The sequence below is a fragment of the Populus nigra genome, chromosome 8 (assembly GCF_951802175.1).
Source record: "Populus nigra chromosome 8, ddPopNigr1.1, whole genome shotgun sequence".
In the NCBI taxonomy this organism is placed as follows: Eukaryota; Viridiplantae; Streptophyta; class Magnoliopsida; order Malpighiales; family Salicaceae; genus Populus; species Populus nigra.
Window position 1 is genome coordinate 12,938,604 of NC_084859.1, and position 14,425 is coordinate 12,953,028.

The 14,425-nt window shown below is 33.8% G+C and overlaps 2 protein-coding genes across 2 annotated transcripts; both read right to left on the reverse strand.

Annotated features, from left to right (window-relative positions):
* Positions 1-4,396: 4,396 nt before the first annotated feature.
* On the reverse strand, positions 4,397-7,819 carry LOC133702402 (replication protein A 70 kDa DNA-binding subunit E-like). Its single transcript, XM_062126741.1, has 2 exons — positions 7,356-7,819; positions 4,397-6,941 (listed from the first exon to the last, which is right to left on the reverse strand). Exons 1-2 carry the CDS (start codon positions 7,628-7,630, stop codon positions 4,652-4,654), a joined length of 2,565 nt encoding a protein of 854 aa, XP_061982725.1. The 5' UTR covers positions 7,631-7,819; the 3' UTR covers positions 4,397-4,651.
* Positions 7,820-11,385: 3,566 nt separating this feature from the next.
* Positions 11,386-14,005, reverse strand: LOC133701005 (large ribosomal subunit protein eL13z-like). The gene is made up of 5 exons (XM_062124756.1): positions 13,856-14,005; positions 12,785-12,900; positions 12,497-12,630; positions 11,914-12,072; positions 11,386-11,829 (listed from the first exon to the last, which is right to left on the reverse strand). The coding sequence occupies exons 2-5, from the start codon at positions 12,891-12,893 to the stop codon at positions 11,608-11,610; spliced, it is 624 nt and encodes a 207-aa protein (XP_061980740.1). The 5' UTR covers positions 12,894-12,900; positions 13,856-14,005; the 3' UTR covers positions 11,386-11,607.
* Positions 14,006-14,425: the final 420 nt, after the last annotated feature.

The following is a 14,425-nucleotide window of genomic DNA, read 5'->3' on the forward strand; positions in this document are numbered from 1 at the left end:
TAACTCTATTTTTTTTATCTTATCTTTCTTTCTTATTAAATTCATTCTTAAACTTATTTTAAAAGACATTTGAGTTATTTTTAAATTCATCAAGTTAACTAAATCATATCAAGACAACTCTCATATAATTTATTTTTAAACTCGAGCTAAGTAGGAAGTTCAGTCAATAAGTTTTTTTTGTCAATTTCATCCTTTTTTTTCAGGAGGATTTCTTTTTGAAATTTTTTTCATCAATCAGTCAGATTATTTTTTGACTAGTCAAAACAACTTCCATATGATTTACTTTTAAACTCGGGCCAAGTAGAAAGTAGAGTCGATAAGTTTTTTTGTCAATTTCATCATCTTTTTTTTAGGAGGATTTCTTTTTGAATTTTTTTTATCAATGAGTCAGATTATTTTCGAACTAGTCAAGTCAACTTAATTATGTCAGGATAACTTTCACATAGTTTAATTTTAAATTAGAGCTAGATAAGAAATTGAGATGGTAGTATTTTTATGTCAACTTCATCATTTTTTTTTTAATTTCATCTTTTAACTTTTTTTATTGGTCGGATAGTATGCTTTTGAGTTAGCTAAGTTGATAAGAACATATCAAAATAACCTCGTATAATTTAATTTTAAATTTTTAAAATTTATCCATACCGAATTTAATAAAAATAAAAAATAATTATATTTTTATAACATTCAATTTTATTTTATTTTTTTTAACCTGACGCTCATCACAACACTGGACAGCTGGACTGTAAAGTGTAAACCACTACTACCGACCAATTAATTTTGCAAGATCGATCCATCATGATGTAATGTCAATTATTCAAAGACAAGACATGATTTTGGGGATCTCCAGACGTGCAATCGAAGGCTCTAAACAGGGAGGAGATGGCGTTGAACTGTAGATTCTGAGATCAACACGGCGTTTTTAGGAACAGGAGAGAAGGCGGTGTGCTTGCTTTGTAACATTTATTAAAACGTTGTCCCTTCACGTTGAACAGATGGAACGTGGCACCAACAAACAATCTCCACATTTATGTCTTGGGCACTCCATGTGAGCCGAGCCAGCCAACCCAGCCTCAATAATTCATCAACTGCCAGCCTCAACTCATTGCTTTGGGTTCGGAAATGATGCCCAAAGCACAAGCGATGTGACAACGGAGACGAGACAGTACACGACAGAAAAATAGAGGCAAAAAAACTACTTCTTTCCCCACATGCCTTACCCCTTCTGCTTATACGCACAAAAAATTTATGCAATTATTTAATTAAATGAATTGAAGATTTTTTTGTTTAAATAAATAGAAAGAAGCTATCTGTAATAATTAAAATAAAATTAAAATAATTAAAATAAATATAAATCAAGATATTTAATCTAATAATATGAGATATTTACCGCCTTTCTTCTCTAAATTTATCTATTAAAATTAATTTTTTATTCAATCAAATAATAATAAAAATAGATATTCATATGAAATTGACTAAACAAAATCAAAGAAAAAAAATATTTATAAGGCTCCACGTGTTAGAAAAATTATCTTAAAATAATTACTTTTTATTATTAAAAACAAATCTCACCTAAATAAAACATAAAAAAATATAAATAAATTAGAATTATATTTTCAAGAATTAAATATATAAAAAATAATTTATTAAAAGCCTCTATTCAAAAGAATGCTAAATAAGCAAAATAAAAGATCATAAAAAATGGATATTAATTGAAACATAAATTAAAAGCATATGGTGTAGCTTCCAACAACACATGAAAAGGATAAATTTTGGATACTAGGAGATACCACATATGTTATCTAAATGATATTTGGTGGCTTTTAGACATTGTACACGAAACACTAATTTTTTAATTTTAGTATTTATTAAATAACTTAAAATTATCAAATTAGCTTGACGGTTATGAAATTAACAAAAACAAAAAAAAGAATATGCAAAGATAAAAAGAACGTTGAATGCATGTTTGATCTTATTTTTATTCCAAGAGGACAAATATATCTTTCGACTGTATTTAAAAAGTAAAAGGCTTCAATACCCTCAAATTATAATTTAAATTATTTGATGTGGAGGGTAATTTTAATAAAGTAATTTAATTGTTCATGAAAAATGAAAAAATCACATATACCTCCGGTCAAATTATTAATGATTAACTGGTCATGCAAAAAAACAGAACTCCCTCCGGCACAATATTCATTGCAATGTAGCAATGAATACTGAATTTAGTGTGTCCATAGTGCCTACTACAGGGTTTCTGCTATGCAGCTTAGAGTTTTTGTTAACGAGATGGAAGCGTATGCGCTTCGCTGCGGGCAACCATGGAGCTCGTGGGAAGCGTAGATGTGGCAACATCACAGATGACGCTGGTGAAACCATTTTAATCTCTCCAGCAGCTGGGCAATTATCTGGATGCACAGGCGCGCGCATTTGCGACTTTAGCTTCTTTTCATCCCTCGCATGTGTGCTGAAGTCATGATGTGGTGTTTGCATTAAGCTTGTCTCAGCTTCATGGACATACTGAACCTGAATTTTAAGAATTATGTCAAAAGAATCTATCGTTAAGGCAGACCTGGTACTGGAAGTAGCCTGATGAGTTAGAGATGGAGGCGGAGGAAAACCTGCTACATCATGGCTTCAGATGGAAGAAAACCTACAGTGAACAACGAAGCAACTGGCAGGGAATTCTGCCGTGTACAGGATCGTTCTTTTGAGATCTGGCATGCCCAGGAGCTTGCCTGCTGGTGGGGGGCATTTCAAAATGGTTCTTCAGACCTTTCAACTTCTTTTGGCATGCACGCACTCCTGGTTTTAGTCTAGGGCTAAATGCTTGATCGACATCTCTAAAGAAAGAGTGTAGACGTTTTGATAAATGCACAAATGGCCTCTTCTGAATATTAGAAAGTGAAAATCTGATTTCTTGATCTATCTTTTTTAATGCTAGGAGCCATAACACAGTGGACTGCATGCAGTTCCATTCTCATTCTAAGTTTGCTATGAAAAATTGAATGCATAAGCTATCTTTTAAACTATTAATTTCACCCACTCTTTTAATTAACTGATGCACTCTTTTTTTAACCTTCTATTTTGGTACAAGTTGCCTTAACAGTTGGTTGTTTGTGTTTGTTTAGTATAGGGTGATTTTCTAAGGGGTTATTTTAATTGAAAATATATCAAATTAAATTTTTTTCAAGATTTTTTTATATTATGATGTTAAAATCATAAAAAAATATTTTTAAAAAAATCATAATAGTTGCTTTTTAATGTGCATTATATTTGAAAATATATTTTTTTATTTTTTAAAAAATATTTTTAATATCAACACACTAAAATTATTTAGAATTTTTAAAAAAAAATTAAGTTTTTATAAAATACTATTTGAAACACACTTTTGAATAAGCGAAGGGAGGGTAGTTTTGATGAAAGTTTCAAAGGAGTGATAGTAAGATATATCTCTGATTTTTTTGTTTATTTTAAAATATAAAAAATTATTTTAAAATTATCTACAACATATATATATATATATATATATATATATATATATATATATGTATATAATCAAATTATTTTTTTAAGTAAACACATTTATATAAGGACACTACCCAAGTAAAACCCAAGAGATGTCCTCATCATCATTATGATTGCAGACGTTCCCTGTTGTACACTATTGACCTGTTTTACCTTGTTCGCATCCAAACTTGCCTTAAGCCTCGCCGTCGTAGCTGTGAACTGCAGAAATGACCGGCGACACCTCATCCTATTCTAGTCAAATTCCCGGCAATCTGCTATCAGAATTTTGATTCCACAATGTGTCATCCACAATTCTTGTATTGTCGCTTCCAAATTATTCTCCAAAATTATTCCTGGAATCTCAAATCCAGATCATATACCATTAATCGTTAGCATTCTATTCTTTGCGAATGGCAATTTGGCACTTCCATCTTTCAAAGAGGTCGATTGTCATGTAATGATTAGAAGCTAACATCCCTCTCCCTAATTATATTGAGTCAAAGCAATAAACACTTCAAATATTGGACGAAAAGTTCCAGGACAGGCAATGAATTGAAGTTGAGCAATCTATGAGCTGCAAAGTAACGCAAAGGATATGATGAGAAAACAAGGAAAATTGTCATGATCAGATAGAAAAATTGATTTCTAGTATCCAACCCCAATTTGACAATGTGTGGTGAACAAGTTGGATATCCACACAAAGCAATTTGATTCCCTGTTGTGCAAGTAGCAAGGGAACAATGTACCGGCGACTAACTCTGGGGTTTAACATGAGCTGGCTTATAAGACATGCAAGCTACTTTCCATTTAACAAGAATAGAACGAGAACATGCAAGAATACAGAGTTAATTTAGAAGAAACAAAAATTCAGAAACATATAAACAAGCAAGAATTAATACAGGGACCACTATTTATGAAAATAAGAAACAAACAAAACATTCAGCTTCAAGATAGATGATGAAGCTAAAATTCATAACATCCCTTGCCAATTCATTGATGAACCAAATTCTGTACAGACTAAAGATGCACAGAAACCACAACCTTTACAGATATTAAACAAGCTAAATCCCATCACCTACTAGATAACATCTCAAAAGGCATTCAATATTTGTAGCACATACTTCTGCTGCTTAATTTCCAGGTAATCTCAGAAACCACCCACATGTTGCTTTGAAATACCTCCCATTTTGCCAGAGCTGCTTAAGCCAGGGCAGTCTCTTGCCCAGTGCCCAACTTGATGGCATTTATAGCATTCACCAGTGCCCCCCTGAGATGTTCTATTGGCATAGCTCCCTCCCATAGACTGCCGCGGAGCATTCACCATACTCGGGCAATTTGCTGAGCTATGACTGGTGGCCCCACAGCTGTTGCAGATTAGATAAGCACCGGAAGAACTTTGCATGGGGAACACAGGGCTTTGCTGGTTTCCATACTGGCCCAATTGATTTGCTGGTAACCCAACATTACCAGCATAGCTGGTGCTCCCCACAGAGTTTGATCCTGGAGGTCCAGCTTGTCTGCCTCCAAAATTTCCAATTACAGCATTATTCACTCCAGGGTTATGGTAACTAGATTCTGCTTTGTAGGCAAAAGAAGTATCATTCCCTGATTTAAACTTCTCCATCATATCCAGAAGAAGCCTGGACTGAGATGAATAATTCACCTTTTCTGATTTGACAACAGTAGACTTTACGCGCTGTTCATCACTGAAAGTTTCCTCCTTTACTTTTAACTTGAATACATATCTACTAAACAGAACCTGGCGAAGTACTTTTGAAAATCCCTCATCATCTTGCTGTTCATGCTTCAAATAATGTAAATCTTTTGCAGATATACCCATTATCTCCTCACCACATTCCTGGAATGCAGTCACCCATGTTATGCCAGTATGGTCCTGTATCTGAAACTGGAGTATATATCTGTAGTCACATTCATCCACAGATTGATCACACTTTTCACACCGCCACTTCCCATCTCCATTATTGGTGACTTTTTTATTGCATGGCCGTTCCCCTGACATGATGGGGCACGCCGTATAGCAGAAATTGTCAGACTTAACATATATAACAGTCGCAGGGACAGTGATCCAATCAGGCTTCTCAGATGTTCCTAGCCTCTCATCCTTTATTTGAGAAATAGTCTTCATGACATCTGACCTGCCCAAAGTTGAAGTTTCCCTAGAAATTGAAAGAGAAGGAGTGTTCCTCCCTTCTCTGTCAAACCATTCCTTTAGCCTGTTAGCCTCTGGAGAATCTGGTTCTATAAATAGCTGACTTGTAGATATAGTCCCCACTGCCTTCCCACTAAATTCACTGATTCTACCTGATTTGACAGCAAGAACAGGGAAACCTCCTGAATCACAGATGTGTTGTAGCCTTTGACCCTCAGCATTGCAGAAATTTCCCCAGAGGGTTAATTCAACACTTCGACCAGACATATCCTTCAATTGGAGGGTTCTCTTCTGAGTTTCTGTCCCATTTTTTCTCATTAACGAAGTAGTGGGAGCAATGGATGTTACCACCCCAATTACATCCACAACACTATTGTTCTCCATGTCTTCAACATCACTAATGGGACGGAAATGAAATTGCTGCTTTGGAATTGTGTTGTCATCCTCAAAGCATGGCTGTATGGTTGAAGTGCTCTCCAGGAAAATTTCTAGATCATGACGAAGGTGGTTGAAATTCTTTTGAGCAGGTTTTAAATTTCCCTTGGAAATCAAATAAACCCTGCCAGCTTCAATCTGGTGGTAGAATTGGTCAGCCACTTGGTTAAAGCAGGTCACTCTGATCTCTCCGCCATCAGAATCAAGAAGATCGAAGGAGAAAACTTTACCATCACCACGAGTATTATTATAATGCCTGAGCTCTCCTTTTGCAGTCACCCTGGCCTTAATAGTCCACCTACCCTGGTATGGATTCAATGCTGTTATTGGAATGATCCTTGGCGGAGCCTCATTCCTAGCAACTGGTCCTCTGTTACTGTACATTGGAGGCGGTTGCTGATATGCTGACTGTGGGGGGCGGGAATAACTTCCCATATGAGGCTGTGAAATTTCTGGTCTAGGGTTAAGGTAACCTGCATTCTGATTAACATACAACCCGCTTGATGGAACTGATCCAGCAGTAGCTTCTACTTTCGGATAATGTGGTGGAGCATTTGTTGGAGCAAACCTTCCTGGGCCATAATTGCTAGAAGGGGGTGTGTTATGAAACTGATTTATCTCAGGGCTTTGTACAGGTGCTGCAGACATATTTTGATTCCCAACCACACCACCAGTAGCTGAGCTGGTACCAAATGACTTAGGACTTGCATTGACGTTTCCTGGTTGAGCAACCGGCGATGGTGAAGGCCCTGAAGATCTTTGAGCCGATACAGGATTTCCAATCAACTCACATTCTTCAGCTACCAGGGCCAATTCGAGAATAATAATAATCCTGGATTCAATGAACAAACAACATCAGCAGCAATAACATAACGTAGCACCAAAAGGGGAAGCAGAGTTTAATTGCTCCAAATACTAGTAGTGTCATCATCATTTCAGCTTCAAGATGGGTACATAAAACTTCTTTTTTTTCACAAAGATTCTACAAGTAAATGGGCGAGCACCCACGCACATAAGCTTTCGAAAAAAAATAACACTGTATCAAAACTAAAGCACACACTTTACACACAACGAGCAAGACGCGAGAATAATAGAAACAAAAGCAATTTACCTATTACCAAATTACATAAATTATACCCAAAATCTTCGAATAAACAATCAAAGTAACAATATCTATCAAATCCCCTTAAATACATCTTTCTCTATTTCCTTAAACTAAGACAAAATCTTTAAGAAACAAACTTACATGCGGCCTTGAACGGTAGTACAAGTATACTGATTCAACTGAACAATAGAACCAATCCGCAAGTTCCCGTCTTTAACCAAATGATTAATTTGAGTCCCAAGCATAGCTTGTTGCAAATGAGACCCATCAGATAAAACCAACCGAAACCGATCACTCTGTTGCGGTTGCTTCGTCTGCACCTGCTTCAAATCTGTCACTTGCAGAGTCGGCTTCAGTTCGGCCGAGGTGGCTCCTCCGCTCGTTATCTTGGATATTGCTCCTTCCGTCAGATTCATAGTATGATTGAGTGTTTGTGAAGGGAGAAAGTTAGGGAAAGAAGAGAAAATGAGAGGAAATTGGGCGTTTGGTTCGCGAGAAAGTTTTGAATAGGAAACCCTAGAGAGGAAAAATAGGTTGAAGAGGCGCCAGGATTTATTTGGGAGGGAAAGCCTAGAGCCCTTCGATTTTGCAAATTTTCTGGTCTTTAAGATTTTTGAAGTACCCGAAGTGTCCTTAGCTGACTACGGCTATAGATTGGCTTTGGCTGCCATAGTACGCTAAGTGGAGTGGACAGTGAAGGTGTGACAAGTCACTTGCTATTTCTATTTTTTATATTAAAAAAAATATCGCAGCTTTGGGAAAAAGAGTATTATAGCTTTTTCCATGTGTTTTGTGCGTCAGTGTTTTATTGTGTATTGTACGCTGCACGCTAAAATTTTGAATTTTTTTTATTTATATATTTTTTTTTGTTTTTTTATGCCTTTATAGCTTCTTTTTTTTCTTTGTATTTTTTTTAATGAAATTTTTTTTTAATTTAGTTTGTTAATGTAAATTTATTTATTTAGCTATTAGACTTTCATAACACGGATCTTGGGTTTGACGGGTTAACCTGATTTAACGAGTTAACCCATAATTTTTTTTTCTTTTTTCTTTTTAATCAATTTTTTTCATTTAGTTTAGTTTGTTAACGTTAAATTTTTTCTATTTAATTATCAGACTTTCATGACACATATCCCGGGTTTGATGAGTTAACCCAGTTACTTATGGGTTAACCCGTCAATTTTTTTTTTCTATTTAGTTATCAAACTTTCATGACGCGAATCACAGGTTTGATGGGTTAACCTGATTTGAAGGGTTAACCTAATTAATTCATAGTTTTTTATTTTTCTTCAGTAATTTTTTTCTTCTTGTTGGTTTTTTTTCTTTATTTTTTTTCTTTTTAATTAATCTATGTAATTGTAACACTTTTATGACACGACTTTGTAGTCAAACTCACATCCAAAGCTCTTGGGTCCGGTGTTGCAGTCAAACTTATTTAAACTTGAGTCATGTAAATTTAATATTATTATTAATTATAAATATTACTCTGTGACCAAGTATTGCAGCTAGATTCAAGGCTCTTGGGTATATCTTTGTAGAAAGACCTAACACTTTTAGATCTTAGCTTTTTTGATTTTTTTTTATACAAGAAAAAAAAATTAACTCGTGGCGTGTCCCTTTGTTTTTCCTTTTCTTTTCCTTTTTAAGCTTTTTATTGTGGACTGCATCATGCAGTCCACGGTGAAAAAGTTGATGTCTTTAGTTTTTTTTTTGTCTATAGTTTTTTAATATTAAATTTTTTCTGTTTAATTATCAGATTTTTAGAACACGAATCCCGAGTTTGACAGGTTAACCCAGTTAATTCAGATTCTTTTTCTTTTTCTTTAATAGTTTTTTTCTTTTTGTAGGTTTTTTTATCTTTGGTTTTTTTATTTTTAATTAATCTTTTTTCTATTTAGTTATCACACTTCCATTACACGAATCTCAGGTTTGACGGGTTAACCCGATTGATTCAGATTTTTTTTCTTTTTTCTCATTAGTAAAAGGTTGATGTCTTTTTTTTGTGTTTTTTTAATTATGTTTTTGTTTAATTTAGTTTGTTAATTTTCAATTTTTTTCTATTTAGTTATCAAACTTTCATAACACGGATTCCGGGTTTGATGAGTAACCTGGTTTGATGGGTTAGATCAGTTAATTATAGGTTAACCCGTCAATTTTTTTTTTTCTATTTAGTTATCAAACTTTCACGATACTAATCAAAAGTTTGACGGGTTAACCTGGTTTAAAGGATTAACTCAGTTAATTCATATTTTTTTCTTTTTCTTCATTAGTTTTTTTTCTTTATATTAGTTTTTTTTAATTAATATATTTAATTATCACACTTTTATGATACGACTTTACAGTCAGACCTACATCCAAGGCTATTGGATCTGGTATTGTAGTCAGATCTACTTAAACTTGAATAATGCAAGTTTAATGTTATTATTGATATTATAAATATTACTTTTGGGTCAGGTGTTATAGTCAAACCCAAGACTTTTGGGTATAGCTTTATAGAAAAACTTGAAATTTTTAGATTTTAGATTTTTTATATATTTTTAATGGAAAAAAAACCACGGCATCACAATTAATTATTTGCAGTCAGATTTTTATATATTTTTAATGAGTCAAGTAACTATTACGGTCTATATCTCGTTAATCTACATTTAATTGTTCAGTTAATGATTATTATTAAATACCTTAAATGAACTTATTCAGCAACTAGATGCATTTAAAAAGTCAAGTCAAGGATGCCCGACACCATTTTTTTAAGGACATTTTCCTGACCCAAAAACATCTTAAAGTATCTTGTAAATCTAAATAAATTCATTTATATTTTTAAATAATCCAAAAAACAATTCAAAAATCAAATTGAGGCCCAGAAACTTTACAAGGTGATATCTATTTTTTCATGACAATTTAAAAGTGAGATAACATTTTAATATAACTCTTTTTCATTAAATAAAATTTATAAACACAAGGATCAACTATTTTGATAGTATAAATTATAATCAACTAGTATTGTTTATAAATAAAAACTTGTCATAATCTTAAAACAAAGTTTTAATTAAAAAAAACTTATCATAATTTTATACCAAAAACATTACAATAAAAAATAACAAAATATATTTTTCATTCGTGTTGAATATAAATGAGTAATAAAAGAAAACATAAATGAGAAAAATAATTGTTAATATTACCATAAAAATGCTAATGTTATTTTTTAAAAATGGCATTGTTGGATAATTAATTAAATATCATTTTAGTAAATTTATTTAAAAATAATCTTATTAAATAAAAGTAATAAATCAGATAAAAAATAGAAGATTCATTATAAAAAGAAGGATCATACGTGCCTAGGGTGGAAGAATCAGTCCACAAACCTAGACAACAATTAAAAACCCAGGCTTGTCTAGACCAAGAAGGTTAGGCTCGTACACCTAGAAAGAGTGGACGATAAATTATTTGCTCTTGTTTTTTTTTATTAAATTGAACAGACAATATGTTGTTCACCTGGATAGGTGACGACACGTTGTTTCTCTGCAACTTTTTGTCATCGAAAATGGTTTTGGTGATTTGTTTTTGTTTTTTAACTTCTAAAATTCAAATTCCAACTATTTTCAACCCAAAACACATGAAAAAAAATACCATATATATCTCTAAAAACCTATTTATAACTTTCAAATATATTATAATCAATCTAAAAACTCAATTAAATCAAAACAAAACACAAACATTTTGAGACTCAATCTACTTTCGTAGCATCATTAAAGTTGAAAACCATTTTCATTTACTTCCTCTCTTAAAAATGAATATGTAGATACCAAGATCATTGTTTTTGGTGGGTAAAATTTGACCATCTAAGAACTTTCCTTTTCCTTTCTGTTCTTAGCAACATTCTCTTTTCTCTCTCAACTTTCCCTTCATGAATAGAAATGTAATAGAAATAAAGTTACGTAATTAAATATAAAATTCTAAAACAATAATTACCAAGCAAATATGTAAACGCAAGCTTGAGGGAACAAAATGAAGATTTTTGCGTGAAAATGAAAAGGTTCTCCAAATGAAGTTTTCTTTCAAACTTTTTTTAATTATATATTTTATAAATTTGACGCTTAATTCAATTCATAATTTTTATAATATGCTTTGTGAAACAACTAAAACGATGTCGACATGACTTGTAGTAATGAAATAAAAAAGAAATAAGTTCGATGATGGAAATAATAATAAAAAAAAAAAACGCATTGTGTCTTGAAAAGTGTCATACACGATGTAATATATCTTGTCTTGTGCTACAGTGTAATGTGCGCATTTGAAGCAAGTTATGGTGGAGACTAAAGGTTGGAAACAAGTAAAGATGAAACAACAAAAATCCCACTTGCCACTCAAAAATCCACTTGATAGGGTCAAACTTCTACTTCTTCTCTTCCTTCTCGGCTTCTGCAGCCCTCTTCAGCCTGACACCAACATGGCGGGCATTCGTACGCTCCGCACGGAGCTTGTCATAAGCCTTGAATGACTTCATCTCCTCGGTGACCTTCACAAGCTCCACAGACGCCTTCTCACGTACAATAGGCATAAACTGTCCTTGTACTTGAGTAGCAGTTGCCAGTTCCTCAGGAGCAGAATCACCAGCCTGCAAGAATACATGTATAAAATTGAAATTCAAAGTAGAAAAACAGAGAATCATCATATTAGTCCGGCATATCAAAGAAAATACCTTCAACTTGCGAGCCCGTCTTGGGAAGACAACCAATTTGGCCTTGTAGGTGTTCAGCCTCCGAATGTTAGCCTGGATACCCTCCAAGGAGCGATTCTTGCGACGGTGATCAACTGCAATTCCTATTGTAGGAGCAAGTTTCTTTGGAATACCAGCAGCCTGGAGAAGGAAAAAGACATGGGTTATTCATCTTGCAAAACTAAATAAAAGTATCCATAGTTGCCACAGAACCACAGATATCCAATATTACATGGAAAGTGAAAACCATTCCCAATACTCTTGCAAGACCTAAAACAAATTTACATATCCCTGCTCACAAAGCAGTGTGCAATGAATATTAAATGCAAGCACATGTTCATCTCCAATTACTGTCAGTACGAAACACTTCAAGTTCAAATCTGAAACCAGGCACAGATAAACACAGCTCTATATAAGTGTAAAGTAGAAACACCCTAACATAGTGTATTAAGCAAATGCATGTAATTAATAGCTAAGAAAAAACAAATTAAGCATTCTGGAGACTCGAATATGATTGGACATGAACAAGTACGCGACTGAATCAGGAAAAAGAAAACCAGCTAACCTTGAGTTCTTCAAGAGAAAACCCCCTACCAGCTCTCACTTTCATATTATACTTCAAAGTCTGGCCATGTACAATAGGTCGAAGAGGTCCAGCTGTAGGCCGAGGAAAGATCTTGACTGCCTTCTTCTGACGAGCTGAAAATGGTTTTCATGGATAACACAGACATGAATATTTTTAATAAAGTGCTTCCAGATAAGGACCCCAGAAACAACAGGTATAGTACATGTCTATATAGGGTCCAGAGATGGGTAATCCATTACAATTACAGGTAAAATAGAAGCTGCTCACCGATGCGTCTGCGAGTCTTTCGGGCTGGTTGGTTAAACCATGTCTTGACATAGTTTTGCCAGTGCTTCTTGAAGTGCCCATTGGGCACAACATTGTTATGCTTAACCATGTCTTACCTAAAAGAGCATAAGATTTACAGAGTTAGTGACATGACATTGTCTGTACGATGCAATTGAGTGAAAGAATCAAGCTAACGACATGAAAAAGGCAAAACTTGAGGCAACTATAATACAACCAAGCAATAATCTCAATTTGTTTCTACTGAAACACCATGATCACGCTTCTTAAAACAAAATTATATAGTCACTTAAGTTAACCATTAAATGTCTTCCTATTCATTCATAGATTAAAATACGAAACTAAAAAAATATTCAACAGCAGGCTGGCAAGAAAGCAACAAATAACTCATAATCACCACAGCCACATCCACGCTCATCAGTAGAGAGTTAAAATTCTAACAACCTGCCCAGGTCCCTAGAACGCAATAGTTCAATAATTCCAAAGCATAACGGGTTCATCTCAAGAACTGAACTGAGAATTTAAATATTGTGGTGACACTGGCAGTTAAAATCTCTCCAAACATTTTTCTCGTGATTTTATTAGACGAGAGAAGCCGTACATCAAAATTAAAGCAGCAAGATAAAGAACACAGACATTAAAAAAGTTACTAAATAACTCTGGTGCAAAGTAAACCAACCAACAGCTATACGCTGGTTAGAAGACAAACTAGGCACAAATTCACAAATAAAAGAAGTAAATCATGGTTTATTTTGTATCTCTTTAGCCTTTCATTTTCTCAGCAGCCAAACATGTAGAAACGATTACAGAAAGAAACAACAAAACCCAAAAAGTAAGCATATGTAAGACAGTTCTTAAGACTCATCAGATCCAGCAATGCATTGGCAAAGCAGACCGAACACGAGACAATGATTACCCAAGTATCGGGTTACTTGCAAAATACAAAAAACAACAACAAGAACAACGTATAAATTCAAAAGCACAGCTGTGAGAAAATGAAATATCGAAACTGAAGTTAAAGGGGAGAAGCTAGGAGATGCAAAGGGTAAGTACCTGTTAGAGAGAGAGACGCGCAGCTGTCAATGAGAGACGAAGGCTGTAGGGTTTTTCAGGGTTTGCATTGGGGTATATATAAGCTTGTGAGGAAAAAAAAAAAAAAAAAAGAGTAGGAATTTCTGGGCTTCGGTTATGATTTTCGGGGTTCGGGGTTCGGTTAGTGTCTCTCTTTGACGGGCTCCTTTGAAGTTTGAGTTATCGAACTCGGTCCAGTTCACCGTCTTCCTTTTATTATTTTTATTTACCGTGAAATTTGTAAAATAAAAAACACAATAAAACTTACCATAGATGCGGTTATAGTGCTTTAAATTTATTTTTCTGAGTTTGAAAAAATTGTGCCATTACATAAATTATCTTATATAATATTTTTTTATTATAAAATTGAATTTCGGTTAAGGTTTATTTATTCAAAATCATTCTTTTAACACCTCAACCAGATGTTTTGAAACAAAGGTTTGAAAAATACCTTTTCATTCTTTACATTACACTTTGATCCTCGAACTCTTAAATTCTTTTCACTTTGATCTCTAACTCTTATAGTATTATAATCTAACCCTTGAATTCAAT

Excerpts from the sequence above, each read along its gene's own strand:
- LOC133702402 (XM_062126741.1), bottom strand. The coding sequence starts at position 7,630 with ATGAATCTGACGGAAGGAGCAATATCCAAGATAACGAGCGGAGGAGCC. Across the intron at positions 6,942-7,355 it reads ACTACCGTTCAAGGCCGCAT|GATTATTATTATTCTCGAAT; the intron begins GTAAGTTTGTTT and ends CATTGAATCCAG.
- LOC133701005 (XM_062124756.1), bottom strand. The coding sequence starts at position 12,893 with ATGGTTAAGCATAACAATGTTGTGCCCAATGGGCACTTCAAGAAGCAC. Across the intron at positions 12,631-12,784 it reads AAAGACTCGCAGACGCATCG|CTCGTCAGAAGAAGGCAGTC; the intron begins GTGAGCAGCTTC and ends AACCATTTTCAG. Across the intron at positions 12,073-12,496 it reads TTTCTCTTGAAGAACTCAAG|GCTGCTGGTATTCCAAAGAA; the intron begins GTTAGCTGGTTT and ends TTCCTTCTCCAG.